Source organism: Pristiophorus japonicus, chromosome 13, assembly GCF_044704955.1.
Source record: "Pristiophorus japonicus isolate sPriJap1 chromosome 13, sPriJap1.hap1, whole genome shotgun sequence".
Classification (NCBI taxonomy): domain Eukaryota; kingdom Metazoa; phylum Chordata; class Chondrichthyes; family Pristiophoridae; genus Pristiophorus; species Pristiophorus japonicus.
The window spans coordinates 194,733,964-194,749,920 of NC_091989.1; the positions used below are offsets into that span (position 1 = coordinate 194,733,964).

The following is a 15,957-nucleotide window of genomic DNA, read 5'->3' on the forward strand; positions in this document are numbered from 1 at the left end:
ATTAGCTCAAAGGCCGCACATGCCTGGTATCGCTTCCGGTCACAGCTGTTGGTGAACGGCCCGACAGTCCTCGGGACCATGGGCGGAGCACCTCCGGGGCAACGGTGGGGGAAGATGGAGTCTGTCTTGATGTGTCTCTTCACCCCCCTCCTCTCCCCCCCCCGTCTCCCCCCTCTCTCTTTTCTCCCCCCCCCCCCCGTCTCCCCCCTCTCTCTTTTCCTCTCCCCCCTCTCTCTTTTCTCCCCCCCCCCCCACCCCCGTCTCCCCCCTCTCTCTTTTCCTCTCCCCCCTCTCTCTTTTCTCCCCCCCACCCCCGTCTCTCTCTCCCTCTCTCTCTCTCTCTCTCCCTCTCTCTCTCCCTCTCTCTCTTTCCCCCCCACCCCTCCCCCCAACCCATCTCCCTCTCTTCCCCACACCTCCCGCTCTTCGCTTTGATTCTTTTCTTCAGTGGGAGGTAATTTTCTCCTCTAGCTGCTGATGTGATGCATTATAAATGACTTGCATTATAAATGACTTTTCTAGTCATTCTGAAAAAAATCTCACTGACCTTGCAGACCACGTACCCGCTCCACCCCCCTCCCCCCCCCCCCAGCATCTCGAGAATCTCTCGGTAACGTTTTGTGACACTAATGAGAAGGTTTTGAAGGTGCTGATGTGTGAGCCTGCTTGGTGCTCCCGTGTGTAGGGTTGAAACCCCAGCTCTGTGTGGCTCGGCTCAGGGAGAAGGGAGTGCCCTTCCACATGGTCTGAGCGTTGAGGAAGTAATCCTGGCTGTGCAGACTGGGGGCCTGGTGAGGTGCAGGCTGATTGCTGGCGGGGCCCCAGTTTGTGTTGCTCTGACACACTGAGTAGATTACTGATGGTTAATTGATGAAGTGGTTGTTTGTTGTCGATGCTGAGCGCCATTCAGCAGAGCTGACTTCGTGTGGCGTGTTTTATTTCGTGTCTAAGATTTGTCTCAGACCTTCCCCTTCCCCCCCCCCCCCCCCCCCCCACCCCACCAAACAAAAAACAAAACGCCACACGTGCTGAAAGACCGAATACGGTTCAAGCATTCAGCGGGTCAGGCGACATCTGCCAAGAGCAAAGGTCGATGTGTGAGATACTGACCCTTCCCAAGGACTGGAAGATATTCGAGAGCAACTGCACTTATAAAGGAAAATAACTACCGAGGACATAGTCTTCAAATTAGAGCCAGGCCTTCCGGGGGTGATGTCAGGAAGCACTGGGCAGTGGAAATCTGGAAAACACTTCTCTTCCCCCCCCCCCCCCCACCAAAAAGGCTATGGATGCTGGGGCTGGGGAGTTCCAGTTGAAATTTGCAAGTTTGCGATTGATGGATTTTTGTTGGGTAAGGGTGTTCAGGGATATAGAGCAAAGGTGGGTAAGCTTGCGGTATGGATCATCCTTGGTCTAATTGAATGGGTGGAGCAGGTTCGAATTGCTGAATAGCCGCCTCCCGTTCGGTTGATGGAAAATGGGGACACACAATGAACACGAGCGCACACCAATAGAATGGGTTGCAACGTGCTTGGGTGGAGAACAGGAGAGGTTTAAATAGTTGAAGTGATGCACTGTCGGAGGGGCAGTGCTGAGGGAGCGCCGCACTGTCGGAGGGGCGGAGCTGAGGGAGCGCCGCACTGTTGGAGGGGCAGAGCTGAGGGAGCGCCGCACTGTCGGAGGGGCAGTACTGAGGGAGTGGTGCACTGTCGGAGGGGCAGTACTGAGGGAGTGGTGCACTGTCGGAGGGGCAGTACTGAGGGAGTGGTGCACTGTCGGAGGGGCAGTACTGAGGGAGCGCCGCACTGTCGGAGGTGCAGTACTGAGGGAGCGCCGCACTGTTGGAGGTGCAGTATTGAGGGAGCGCTGCACTGTCGGAGGTGCAGTACTGAGGGAGCGCTGCACTGTCGGAGGGGCAGTACTGAGGGAGCACTGCACTGTCGGAGGTGCAGTACTGAGGGAGCGCTGCACTGTCGGAGGGGCAGTACTGAGGGAGCGAGGGAAAGCAAATTGTGAGGAGGACACACAATCAACGAAGGGATATAGACAGGCTAAGTGAGTGGGCAAAAATTTGTCAGATGGAGTATAATGTTGGAAAATTTGAGGTTATCCACTTTGGCAGAAATAATAGAAAAGCAAATTATAATTTAAATGGAGAAAAATTGCAAAGTGCTGCAGTACAGAGGGACCTGGGGGTCCTTGTGCATGAAAGTGAGTACTTGCTGTACCAGCATAATCAGGAAGGCAAATGGAATGTTGACCTTTATTGCAAGGGGGATAGAGTATAAAAGCAGAGAAGTCCTGCTACAACTGTACAGGATATTGGTGAGGCCACACCTCGAGTATTGTGTACAGTTTTGGTCTCCGTATTTAAGGAAGAATATACTTGCATTGGAGGCTGTTCAGGAAAGGTTCACTAGGTTGATTCCGGAGATGAGGGGGTTGACTTATGAAGATAGGTTGAGTAGGTTGGGCCTATGCTCATTGGCGTTCAGAGGAATGAGAGGTGATCTTATCGAAACATATAAGATAATGAGAGACTCGATAAGGTGGATGCAGAGAGGATATTTCCACTCATAGGGGAAACTGAAATTAGGGAGCATAGTCTTAGAATAAGGGGCCGTCCATTTAAAACTGAGATGAGGAGAAATTGCTTCTCTGCGGGTTGTGAATCTGTGGAATTCTCTGCCCCAGAGAGCTGTGGAGATTGGGTCATTGACTATATTAAAGGCGGAGATAGACAGATTTTTGAGCGATAAGGGAGTAAAGGGTTATGGGGAGCGGGCAGGGAAGTGGAGCTGAGTCCATGATCAGATCAGCCATGATCTTGAATGGCGGAGCAGGCTCGAGGGGCCGTATGTTCTTATGTAAGAGCAATTACTGAGTGGTGTGAGGGAGCTGAATTTGAAATGACTTTCTAACCACCCTGGTTAAATGTCTCTGCCATGTTGTTAATTTGACTCACTCGTGCCGTCAGCTGTGACCCCTTTGAACCGATTCCCCAATTACACTGTCGGCGTTCAATGGAACAATGTGTGGCATAAGTCCAATTAAAGTATCCAACCGCGGGTGACAGAGTTGAAAGATTTCTCATCCCAGTCATGTTACAAGAGCTCCTTTGTTCTTCTCGACTTGGGTTAGCTACTTAGAATACTCGCTGTCACTCAAACCTAATCAGGCTCAAATTGGACCCAGAGTGTTGAAGTTTCCTTTACGCTTCCAAGTTTTGGCGTCTACTAAAGATGCTGCAAATGCGGGGGCGGCTGAGCGAGTGAGGGACCCGAGTGGCTGGTTTAACTGGATCCAGCAGTTCCAACCCGAGATCCCACAACCACGGCACTGGGTTCATGCGCCAGCTTCCATTTGTACAGTTTTGTCCTCGGGTTTCGGGGGCTATTTGTTACCGTGTCGCTTGTAATTGAATGTTCTTTTACTTTGATCCCCGAGTCAGTGGTTGCTGTGGTAACCGCTGCCTCCGTCCCTGGCTCTTCCCCCCTCCCTCCTGTTCCTTGCTATGATTTGATCTATTTATTTTGTTCCTCCTTCATGCAGAGATGTATTTTTGCCAAGCTGATTGAAGTAGGGCTGCTCGGTGGGAGCTCGGGTGTGTGTTTGGATTGAATGTTGATCAGGCTGCAGAGATCGAGAGTCAGAATCCCAGCCCCTCCCCATATAACGGCAACTGAAATGTACTGACTGTCGATGAGATAATGGTGCCTTTCTATCAGCCCCATGTATCATGTCAGTAAGAAAGGACGTGCAGTTCTATAGCGCCTTTCACAACCTCAGGACGTCTCAAAACGATTTACAACCAATGAAGTCTTTTGGCGTGTAGTCACTTGTTGTAATATAGGAAACACAGCAGCCAATTTGCACACAGCAAGTGCCTAGAAACAGCAGAGATAATGACCAGATAATCTCTTTTTTAGGTAATGGTAGAGGGATAAATATTGGCCAGCACACTAGGGAGAACTCCCCTGCTCTTCTTTGAGATAGTGCCGTGGGATCTTTCACATCCACCTGAGGGGGAAGACGGGGCCTAGGTTTAATGTCTTATCTGAAAGACGGCACCTCCAACAGTGCAGCACTCCCTCACACTGCATAAGGACATACGAATTAGGAGCAGGCCATTCGGCCCCTCGAGCCTGCTCTGCCATTCAATAAGATCATGGCTGATCTTCGACCTCAACTCTGCTTTCTTGCACTGACCCCATACTCCTTGATGCCCTTAATATGTAAAAATCTATCGATCTCTGTCTTGAATATACTCAAAGACTGAGCCTCCACAGCCCTCTCGGGGAGAGAATTCAGAAGGTTCACATTCACGGGAGTGTCAGCCTAGATTATGGGCTTAAGTCTCTGGAGTGGAACTTAAACTCACTTCCTTCTGACTCCGAAGCCAGACAGAGGTTGATGAGATTTTTATTAGGCAAGTGTGTTAAGGGTCCGGAAACCAAGGCAGGCAGATGGAGTTGAGGTACAGACCTGCCATGATCTGATTGAATGGCGGAACAGGTTTGAGGGGCTGAATGGCCTCCTCCTGTTTCTATGCAGTGGGAATAGCTGCTGCGATTATTCAGATGTGCTGCCTGGGCCAGTGTTTAATGCTGGGACTAACGGGGAAATGCTTTGTGTTTACAGGTGGCTGAGGTGCTGAAGAAGCTGCAGCCAGATGTGCTCCTCACCTTGGTACGTACCTGGGCAGTGTGACCAGCGGGAACCCGGACAGCCAGGGGCGGGGGGGGGGGCGTCAGTGCGGGACACTCAAGCTAGAACCCATTCCCCTCGTGTTCCTTTAGCACCCCTGGGAGTTGGAGGGTGGTGTCCCTTGTGCCTTGGTGGTGTGGCTTTGTACTGAGATGCCCAGTAGTCCTGTGGCCCTTCAATCGTGACGAGCAGATCTTAAGACGAAGATTGTGCAAAATAACTGTAAATGTGCAAATATAATCTCTGGCCTAATTGGGTATGGTAGCATAGTGATTATGTTCCTGGACTAGTAATCCAGAGGACTAATGATCCAGAGAAATGAGTTCAAATCCCACTTGCCAGCTGCAATTTGTAATGGTGACCATGAAACTACCGGATTGTCGTAAACGCATCGGGTTCACTAAGGTCCTTGAGGAAAGGAAATCTGCGTCCTTACCCGGTCTGGGCCTGCACGTGACTCCAGACCCACAGCAATGTGGTTGACTCTTAAGAGCCCCCTCTGAAATGGCGGCTCACCACCACCTTCTCAGGCAATTGGGAACGGGCAATAAATGCCGGCCTTCCCTTTAACAAATTTTTTTTAATTTTTTTAATCGGGTTATTATTATCGACGTGTTGCCAGTCGGCCATTTTATCCGTGAGTCCGACCAGTTTGGATCCGGATCCTGTTAATGACGATGTGTTTTGCCAAGGGTGCTCGTGCTGTTTGACTGTAGTTGGGATCAGCACTGGTGTGTGAACGGAGACATCTCTATGCAGTTATCCCACCACCCCCCTCTTCTTCCCCCACCCCCCCCTCTCTTCCCCTTCCCCCACCCCCCCCTCTCTTCCCCTTCCCCCACCCCCCTCTCTCTTCCCCTTCCCCCACCCCCTCTCTCTTTCCCTTCCCCCACCCCCCTCTATCTTCCCCTTCCCCCCCCCCCCCACCCCCCTCTCTCTCTTCCCCTTCCCCCACCCCCCTTATCATTTACTGAGAGCTCGGGATGTATTCAGTAAATGTGAAGTAAGATGGATATTTTTTATAATTTCAGCGTGGCCTCAACACAGATAGCGGGCACATCACCCGGGAAGCCTCCTTCGATGGAATCAGCCAGTGAGTGCTCTACAATAGCCTTTGCTCTTCCATGATATTATTAGGGCTCCTAATGCATTATTGAATGATTAAAGCTAATTATTTAACAACTGCACATCCAAGAGCATACTGCTAGCTTACAAGCCCCACCTTGCAGACTGACTCGACCGGTGAGCAAAGCAGTTGCTCAATTGCGACAGGAATATAGCCCGTACTGATGGAACAGTCTTACTGAGATGTCACGACAGAGACTTGTGTTTTTAATAATTGGACATGACCGTTGTACCGATGTGGAATGTTGGACGTACAGGTGCTCGGCTCAATGGTTAGCACTCTTGCCTCGGAGTCAGAAGGTTGTGGATTCAATTCCCACTTCAGACTTGAGAAAATCGTGTAGGCTGAAGTACTGAGGGAGCACCGCACTGTCGGAGGGGCAGTACTGAGGGAGCGCCGTACTGTCGGAGGGGCAGTACTGAGGGAGCGCCACACTGTCGGAAGGGCAGTACTGAGGGAGCACCGCAGTGTCGGAGGGGCAGTACTGAGGGAGCGCCGCAGTGTCGGAGGGGCAGTACTGAGGGAGCGCTGCGCTGTCGGAGGGGCAGTACTGAGGGAGCGCTGAGCTGTCGGAGGGGCAGTACTGAGGGAGCACCGCACTGTCGGAGGGGCAGTACTGAGGGAGTGCCGCGCTGTCGGAGGGGCAGTACTGAGGGAGTGCCGCACTGTCGGAGGGGCAGTACTGAGGGAGTGCCGCGCTGTCGGAGGGGCAGTACTGAGGGAGCGGCGCGCTGTCGGAGGGGCAGTACTGAGGGAGCGGTGCGCTGTCGGAGGGGCAGTACTGAGGGAGCGCTGCACTGTCGGAGGGGCAGTACTGAGGGAGTGCCGCGCTGTCGGAGGGGCAGTACTGAGGGAGTGCCGCGCTGTCAGAGGGGCGGTACTGAGGGAGCACCACGCTGTCGGAGGGGTAGTTTTTAAACAAGGCTCCATGTGGATGTTAGAGCCCCTGGCACTATTCGAAGAGCAAGAAGTTCTCGTGTGAAACCAGCGTTCCTCCCTTTGCCACCTCTTTCAAAAACAGATGAACTTATCTTTCACTAATGGGGGATCTTGATGAGTAAATAGGCATTTGTAACTGTGATTTGAGCATAATTCATGGGATATAAAGTGTTTTGGAATTCGAGAAGAGGTCATGAAGTGTTAAATAACGCACTTTTGCTCATTTGTTAATCTTTAGAAGTTATGCTCAAGTTGGTTCCGTGTAGGAGCTGTTGTCAAATCCATTTTGCAGACGTGATCTTCATTCAACCCACATTCTCAGAGGTTGTTTAAAAAAAAAATCCTTGTTAAGTGCTCGTTGGCCTTGGTGCTGATTCGCTCGCTTAAAGTCTCAGCCTGCTCTTTCAGAATCTTTTTTAAAAACCACGAGACAGAGAGTGGGAAGTTGGAGAACAATAAAGCTGGCTGGAGAAATGAGTTGGCCACTCAGCCCTTCGAACCGGTTCTGCCATTCATGGTTGAATTGTGTCTTAACTCCATCTACCTGTCTCAGTTCTGTAACACTTAATACCCTTGTTTAACAAAAATCTATCGGTCCAAGTTTTGAAATTTTCAATTGACCTCCAGCCTCAACAGCTTTTGGGGGAAGAAGTGCTTTCTGACATCGATCTTGTTCTGGACTCTCCCACCAGAGGAAATACTCTCCATCTATCCTTCCAATTGTGTTAATTATCTGAAACATTTTGATTAGATCAGCCCTTAATCTTCTAGCTACACTCTAGGGAATACAAGACTAGCCTATGCAACCTGTCCTCATAAGAACGTAAGAAATAGGAGCAGGAGTAGGTCATACGGCCCCTCGAGCCTGCTCCGCCATTCAATAAGATCATGGCTGATCCGATCATGGACTCAGCTCCACTTCCCTGCCCGCTCCCCATAATCCCTTATTCCCTTATCGTTTGAATAAATTTAAGACAGTTTAATGTCTCAGCTTCCACAGCTCTCTGGGGCAGCGAATTCCCAGATTTACAACCCTCAGAAGAAATTCCTCCTCATCTCAGTTTTAAATGGGCGTCCCTTTATTCTAAGATCATGCCCCCTAGTTCTAGTCTCCCCCATCAGTGGAAACATTCTCTCTGCATCCACCCTGTCGAGCCCCCTCATAATCTTATACATTTCGATAAGATCACCTCTCATTCTTCAGAATTCCAATGAGTAGAGGCCCAACCTACTCAACCTTTCCTCATAAGTCAACCCCCTCATTCCCGGAATCAACCGAGTGAACCTTTTCTGAACTGCCATGATCTAACCCTTTACACCTTGGTATCGTTCTGGTGAATCTGCGCTGCTGCACCTCCGAGACCAATATACCCTCCCTGAGGGGCGGTGGGAATGGATTTTTCCTGTAGTCTCCGCTGTGTTCTCCTTGTTGCCCCCGCAGTGACGGGGCAGAGTCGCGGACTCACCAACTGGCGGAGGTTGTAGGGCAGGCCATTGTCGGGGAGCAGAGCTGCGTTTGCAGACGTGGGGTACAGGGGTTGTGGTGGTGGGGGGGCGAGTAAGTAGTCACTGGGACAGCGTTGGCAGCTGCAGGGGCCTCCCTTGGATTGTGCGCGTATTTGCAGAGGTCTGTGTTTGGCTGTTGCTGGTCTCGAGGGTTGGAGTATCGGTGTTCGAGACCCCTCGAGCTTCTGTTACCTGAGCCCTAATCTCTGGAGCTCCCTGCCTAAACCTCTCCGCCTCTCTACCTCTCCTTCCTCCTTCAAGACGCTCCTTAAAACCTACTTCTTTGACCGAACTTGGCTAATTTCTACTTATGCGGCTCGGTGTCAAATTTTTAATATTACAACACTTCTGTGAAGCGCCTTGGGACATTTCACTGTGTGAAAGGCACTATGTAAATACAAGTGTTGAGCTGCCTGATAGTTCTAAGCGTGCTGCTGATCATCTCATCCCAGCCTCCTTAAATCAGCTCGATCCAGGAGTTGTAAATGAAATTCTGATGTGATCAAAGCCACTGCCCTCCCAGTTCTTAGTGCTGCTGCTATCTTTCTGTCTCGAGCCTTGGTTTGAAGTCGCGCTATAAAATATTGAAATAATTCATCTTTGTCACACAAATGTTATTTGGGCCCCTGAGAGAAACAACACAATTGCAGGATTGACAGTTGCTTTTATTATCTCTTCACTCCCCAACCCGAGCGCGAGATCATTCCATCCATGGAGAGCCTCTTCAATTAGACTTATTAAAGGGATAACTTTAAGCAAGGTGCACTTTAATATCTGGGGAGAATACTGTCGGGTAGTTCTGATTGGTGAAGATAATGCCTGAATTCTCCCCTTGATCCAGTGGAAAATGCTAAGCTTCTATAGCAGATGGAGAGGAAAGAATTTCCTGACTATTTTAAGAACCGCGTTCAATGCGAACACAGACTTGCAGTTCAATCACTGCCCTGACCCAATAAGTTGCACTCTGCAGCTATGTGAACAATTTGCACAGAGCGCAATCCCACAAGTAGCAATGAGGTTTAAAGAAAGACTTGTATTTGCATCTGTCTTTGTGATGAGACGTTAAACCGAGGGCTCGTCTTCCCCTTCGGGAAAGATCTCCCGGCACTATTCGAAGAAGAGCAGGGGAGTTCTCCCCAGTGTCTTGACCAATCTCTATCTCTCAACTAACAATCAACAGATTGTTTGGTCATTTATCACATTGCTGTTTGTGGGAGCTTGCTGTGCACCGACTGACTGCCGTGTTTGCTTCATTATAATAGTGACTTCACTTCAAAACGTGCTTTCATTGGCTGTAAAGTGCTTTGGGACGTCCTGAGGTCGTGAATGGCACTTTTTTTTTTAAAAAAATACAAATTCTTTCTTTAATGAATCTCTGGGAGGGAAACGACAGCAAACGATCTTGTCCCTCCAGGTGACAGTCCTTTGTTCAGAGACACTCTCCATTCGAGGCGGGCTGGATGTGTGCTGAGTTAATTCTTCAAAGCATTTTAACTGCCCATTTTTTTTTTTTTTCCGGTGGAATTCACTGTAAGGCCAAGAAAAAGAACATGTGTGCTGGAGATGTATTTAGGGAGCCGGAGAGACATTTATAACCTGCAGAACACATTAGTGTCTGACTCATACAGCAGATCGTGTAGTGTCGTCACACGCACACACACCATCGAAAAATCAATGAGCAGTCAGAATGCCAATATATTTATACAGAGATAATAAAACCTGATTAGAATGGAAGCCTTTTGTACTGAAAGGTTAACTAGCCTGGCAGAAAAATTGCACATTGTGAAATATTTTATTGACTGCTAATCCTTTGGCCCTTTAACCCCAGTTAAATTAGATTTCTTAAATAGGCTCAGAAAACGGTGTTGAAAACTGTTAACAAGGCTGGTGTTGACCCTTGTTCCAAACTAGTGCAAGTGATTGCAGCTTGCTGCTGAAGTGCTCTGCATTCAGTCACGCATGTAATCTCGAAAGCAGACATCAGCCGAGCCTTGTCAACGGCAACCAGCTTTTCACAACTGAAGCATCCCCGTCTGAAAGTTAAACAAAATGCAGATTCTATTTTTGATTTTGTGTATAACTAAGTCTGTGTCTATCAGAATAAGCCATGTCCCTTCCTCTTCTCCTCCCCCCCCCCCCCACGACCCTGTGAATAATCTGTACAGTAGGATCCCCCCAACAGTATACGAGATTGCTGTAATTCTGTTTTACATAAGAACACAAGAATTAGGAAGAGGAGTAGGCCATCTAGCCCCTCGAGCCTGCTCCGCCATTCAATAAGATCATGGCTGATCTGGCCGTGGACTCAGCTCCACTTACCCGCCCGCTCCCCGTAACCCTTAATTCCCTTATTGGTTAAAAATCTATCTATCTGTGATTTGAATACATTTAATGAGCTAGCCTCAACTGCCTCCTTGGGCAGGGAATTCCACAGATTCACAACCCTCTGGGAGAAGAAATTCCTTCTCAACTCGGTTTTAAATTGGCTCCCCCGTATTTTGAGGCTGTGCCCCCTAGTTCTAGTCTCCTCGACCAGTGGAAACAACCTCTCTGCCTCTATCTTGTCTATCCCTTTCATTATTTTAAATATTTCTATGAGATCACCCCTCATCCTTCTGAACTCCAACGAGTAAAGACCCAGTCTACTCAATCTATCATCATAAGGTAACCCCCTCATCTCCGGAATCAGCCTCGTGAATCGTCTCTGTACCCACTCCAAAGCTAATATATCCTTCCTTAAGTAAGGTGACCAAAACTGCACGCAGTACTCCAGGTGCGGCCTCACCAATACCCTATACAGTTGCAGAAGGACCTCCCTGCTTTTGTACTCCATCCCTCTCGCAATGAAGGCCAACATTCCATTCGCCTTCCTGATTACTTTTTGGGATTCATGCACAAGGACCCCCAGATCCCTCTGCACCGCAGCAGGTTGTAATTTCTCCCCATTCAAATAATCCCTTTTACTGTTTTTTTTTCCCCAAGGTGGATGACCTCACACTTTCCGACATTGTATTCCATCTGCCAAACCTTAGTCCATTCGCTTAACCTATCCAAATCTCTTTGCAGTCTCTCTGTGTCCTCTACACAACCTGCTTTCCCTCTCCCAAGCTGAGAAAAGGCATCTTAACGCTGTCCTGGGTGAGGCCTGCTGTTCTGGGATGAAGTGGATCATTCTGTATAGAATTCCGACAGCCCTCCCCTCCCGTCCCCTCCCCTCCCCCGACTACAGTGTCTCCACCCTCTCCGACTAAAAACAAAAAGACTCTCATTTCTATAGCGCCTTTCGCGACCGCCGGACGTCCCAAAGCGGGTTACAGCCCATGAAGTATTTTGGAGTGCAGTCACTGTTGTAATGTAGGAAATGAGGCAGGCAATTTGTGCACAGCAAGCTCCCACACACAGCAATGTGATAATGACCAGATAATCTGTTTTACTGTTGGTTGAGGGATAAATATTGTCCAGGACGCTGGGAATAAACTCCTATGCTCTTCCAATAACAACAATAATTTGCATTTAATGTAACTCATTTAACGTAGTAAAACATCCCAAGGTGCTTCACAGGAGCGTGCTCAAACAAAATTTGACACTGAGTCTCATGAGATATTAAGACAGATGGAGGTATTTTTTAAGGGGCGTCTTAAAGGAGGAAGGAGAGGTATAGAGCAGAGAGATTTAGGGAGAGAATTCCAGAGCTTGGGGCCCAGGCAGCTGAAGGCATGGCCGGCAATAGTGGAGGCAAGGAAATCGGGGATGCTCAAGAGACTAGAATTGGAGGAGCACAGAGATCTCGGAGGGTTATAGGGCTGGAGGAGATTAGAGATAGGGAGGGGTAAGGCCATGGAGGGATTTGAAAACGAGGAGGAGAATTTTAAAATTGAGGAGTTGCCGGACCAGGAGCCAATGTAGGTCAGCGAGTACAGGGCGTGATGGGTGAGTGGCACTCGGTGTGAGTTAGAACATGGGCAGCAAACACAGGGGGCAATGGGTGAGCGGGACTCGGTGCGAGTTAGGACACGGGGCAGTGAGCACAGGTGGTGATGGGTGAGTGAGGCTTGGTGCGAGTTAGGACACGGGGGCAGTGAGCACAGGGAGTGATGGGTGAGTGGGACTGGGTGCGAGTTAGGGCACAGGGGGTGATGGGTGAGCGGGACTCTGTGCGAGTTAGGACACGGGGGCAGTGAGCATAGGGGGTGATGGGTGAGTGGGACTCGGTGCGAGTTAGGACACGGGGTCAGCGGGCACAGTGGGTGATGGATGAGTGGGACTCGGTGCGAGTTAGGACACGGGGCAGCAGAGTTTTGGATGACCTCTCGTTTACCAAGGGTAGAATGTGAGAGGCCGGCCAGGAGTGCGTTGAATAGTCTAGAGGTAACAAAGGCATGGCATCATCATCGTAGGCAGTCCCTCGGAATCGAGGAAGACTTGCTTCCACTCTTAACATGAGTCCTTAGGTGACTGAACAGTCCAACACGGGAACCACAGTCTCTGTCACAGGTGGGACAGACAGTGGTTGAGGTAAGGGGTGGGTGGGACTGGTTTGCCGCACGCTCCTTCCGCTGCCTGCGCTTGATTTCTGCATGCTCTCGTTGATGAGACTCGAGGTGCTCAGCGCCCTCCCGGATGCGCTTCCTCCACTTAGGGCGGTCTTTGGCCAGGGACTCCCAGGTGCCGGTGGGGATGTCACACTTTATCAGGGAGGCTTTGAGGGCGTCCTTGTAACGTTTCCTCTGCCCACCTTTGGCTCGTTTGCCGTGAAGGAGTTCCGAGTCGAGCTCCACTGGGCAAGCCACATTGTCTGCATGCCAGACACAAGATTCCCAAAACACAGGCACGGATGAGAATTTCAGCAGCGGATGAGTTGAGGCGGGAGTGGAATCGGGAGATATTACACACTGGACCTAGATTGTGCTCCGGTCTGTGAGTGGGCCTTAAACTCTCGACCTTCTGACTTGGGGGCGAGACTCTGATTTACTAATAAATCCAACAGGGAAATGAGAAATGTATTTACTCCAAGAGGGGTTAGGATGTGGAACCTGCCACCATGGCAACTGGTTGAGGCAAATAGCACAGATGTGTTCAAAAGGAAACTAGGCGAGTACATGAGAGAAAAGGGAATAAGAAGGTATGCTGAAGGGCTGAGATGAGGCAGATGGAATACAACAAGACCAGCACAGCCTAGATGGGCCGAATGGCCTGTTTCCGTGTTGTATATTCTATATAATGCTGCCACAGTGGCGGAGTGCCTCCTGGCTTTTTGCTCACAGCTGTTATCCGGGAGATTAAGCTTTAATTCCTGCAGACTGCAGGACTATCCTAGGGGGAGTGTTTGCTAGTGCTGTTGGGGAGGATTTAAACTAATATGGCAGGGGGATGGGAACCAATGCAGGGAGACAGAGGAAAACAAAAAGGAGGCAAAAGCAAAAGACAGAAAGGAGATGAAGAAAAGTGGAGGGCAGAGAAACCCAAGGCAAAGAACAAAAAGGGCCACTGTACAGCAAAATTCTAAAAGGACAAAGGGTGTTAAAAAAAAAAAACAAGCCTGAAGGCTTTGTGTCTTAATGCAAGGAGTATCCGCAATAAGGTGGATGAATTAACTGTGCAAATAGATGTTAACAAATATGATGTGATTGGGATTACGGAGACGTGGCTCCAGGATGATCAGGGCTGGGAACTCAACATCCAGGGGTATTCAACATTCAGGAAAGATAGAATAAAAGGAAAAGGAGGTGGGGTAGCATTGCTGGTTAAGGAGCAAATTAAGGCAATAGTTCGGAAGGACATTAGCTTGGATGATGTGGAATCTATATGGGTAGAGCTGCAGAATACCAAAGGGCAAAAAACGTTAGTGGGAGTTGTGTACAGACCTCCAAACAGTAGTAGTGATGTTGGGGAGGGCATCAAACAGGAAATTAGGGGTGCGTGCAATAAAGGTGCAGCAGTTATAATGGGTGACTTTAATATGCACATAGATTGGGTTAACCAAACTGGAAGCAATACGGTGGAGGAGGATTTCCTGGAGTGCATAAGGGATGGTTTTTTAGACCAATATGTCGAGGAACCAACTAGGGGGGAGGCCATCTTAGACTGGGTGTTGTGTAATGAGAGAGGATTAATTAGCAATCTCGTTGTGCGAGGCCCCTTGGGGAAGAGTGACCATAATATGGTGGAATTCTGCATTAGGATGGAGAATAAAAGTTAATTCAGAGACCATGATCCAGAACTTAAAGAAGGGTAACTTTGAAAGTATGAGGCGTGAATTAGCTAGGATAGATTGGCGAATGATACTGAAGGGGTTGACTGTGGATGGGCAATGGCAGACATTTAGAGACCGCATGGATGAACTACAACAATTGTACATTCCTGTCTGTCGTAAAAATAAAAAAGGGAAGGTGGCTCAACCGTGGCTATCAAGGGAAATTAGGGATAGCATTAAAGCCAAGGAAGTGGCATACAAATTGGCCAGAAATAGCAGCGAACCCGGGGACTGGGAGAAATTTAGAACTCAGCAGAGGAGGACAAAGGGTTTGATTAGGGCAGGGAAAATGGAGTACGAGAAGAAGCTTGCAGGGAACATTAAGACGGATTGCAAAAGTTTCTATAGATATGTAAAGAGAATAAGGTTAGTAAAGACAAACGTAGGTCCCCTGCAGTCAGAATCAGGGGAAGTCATAACGGGGAACAAAGAAATGGCGGACCAATTGAACAAGTACTTTGGTTCGGTATTCACTGAGGAGGACACAAACAACCTTCCGGATATAAAAGGGGTCGGAGGGTCTAGTAAGGAGGAGGAACTGAGGGAAATCCTTATTAGTCGGGAAATTGTGTTGGGGAAATTGATGGGATTGAAGGCCGATAAATCCCCAGGGCCTGATGGACTGCATCCCAGAGTACTTAAGGAGGTGGCCTTGGAAATAGTGGATGCATTGACAGTCATTTTACAACATTCCATTGACTCTGGATCAGTTCCTATGGAGTGGAGGTTAGCCAATGTAACCCCACTTTTTAAAAAAGGAGGGAGAGAGAAAACAGGGAATTATAGACCGGTCAGCCTGACATCGGTAGTGGGTAAAATGATGGAATCAATTATTAAGGATGTCATAGCAGTGCATTTGGAAAGAGGTAATATGATAGGTCCAAGTCAGCATGGATTTGTGAAGGGGAAATCATGCTTGACAAATCTTCTGGAATTTTTTGAGGATGTTTCCAGTAGAGTGGACAAGGGAGAACCAGTTGATGTGGTTTATTTGGACTTTCAGAAGGCTTTCGACAAGGTCCCACACAAGAGATTAATGTGCAAAGTTAAAGCACATGGGATTGGGGGTAGTGTGCTGACATGGATTGAGAACTGGTTGTCAGACAGGAAGCAAAGAGTAGGAGTAAATGGGGACTTTTCAGAATGGCAGGCAGTGACTAGTGGGGTACCGCAAGGTTCTGCGCTGGGGCCCCAGCTGTTTACACTCTACATTAATGATTTAGACGAGGGGATTAAATGTAGTATCTCCAAATTTGTGGATGACACTAAGTTGGGTGGCAGTGTGAGCTGCGAGGAGGATGCTATGAGGCTGCAGAGCGACTTGGATAGGTTAGGTGAGTGGGCAAATGCATGGCAGATGAAGTATAATGTGGATAAATGTGAGGTTATCCACTTTGGTGGTAAAAACAGAGAGACAGACTATTAT

The 15,957-nt window shown here is 49.0% G+C and overlaps 1 protein-coding gene across 1 annotated transcript in view; it reads left to right on the top strand.

Annotated features, from left to right (window-relative positions):
- The window catches only part of pepd (peptidase D), a 149,507-nt gene that overhangs the window by 49,482 nt on the left and 84,068 nt on the right, over window positions 1-15,957 (top strand). Inside the window, exons 5-6 of the mRNA XM_070897050.1 lie at window positions 4,642-4,689; window positions 5,739-5,800. Of these exons, the coding sequence (XP_070753151.1) occupies window positions 4,642-4,689; window positions 5,739-5,800 (110 nt within the window). The remainder of the gene's footprint in view (window positions 1-4,641; window positions 4,690-5,738; window positions 5,801-15,957) is intronic.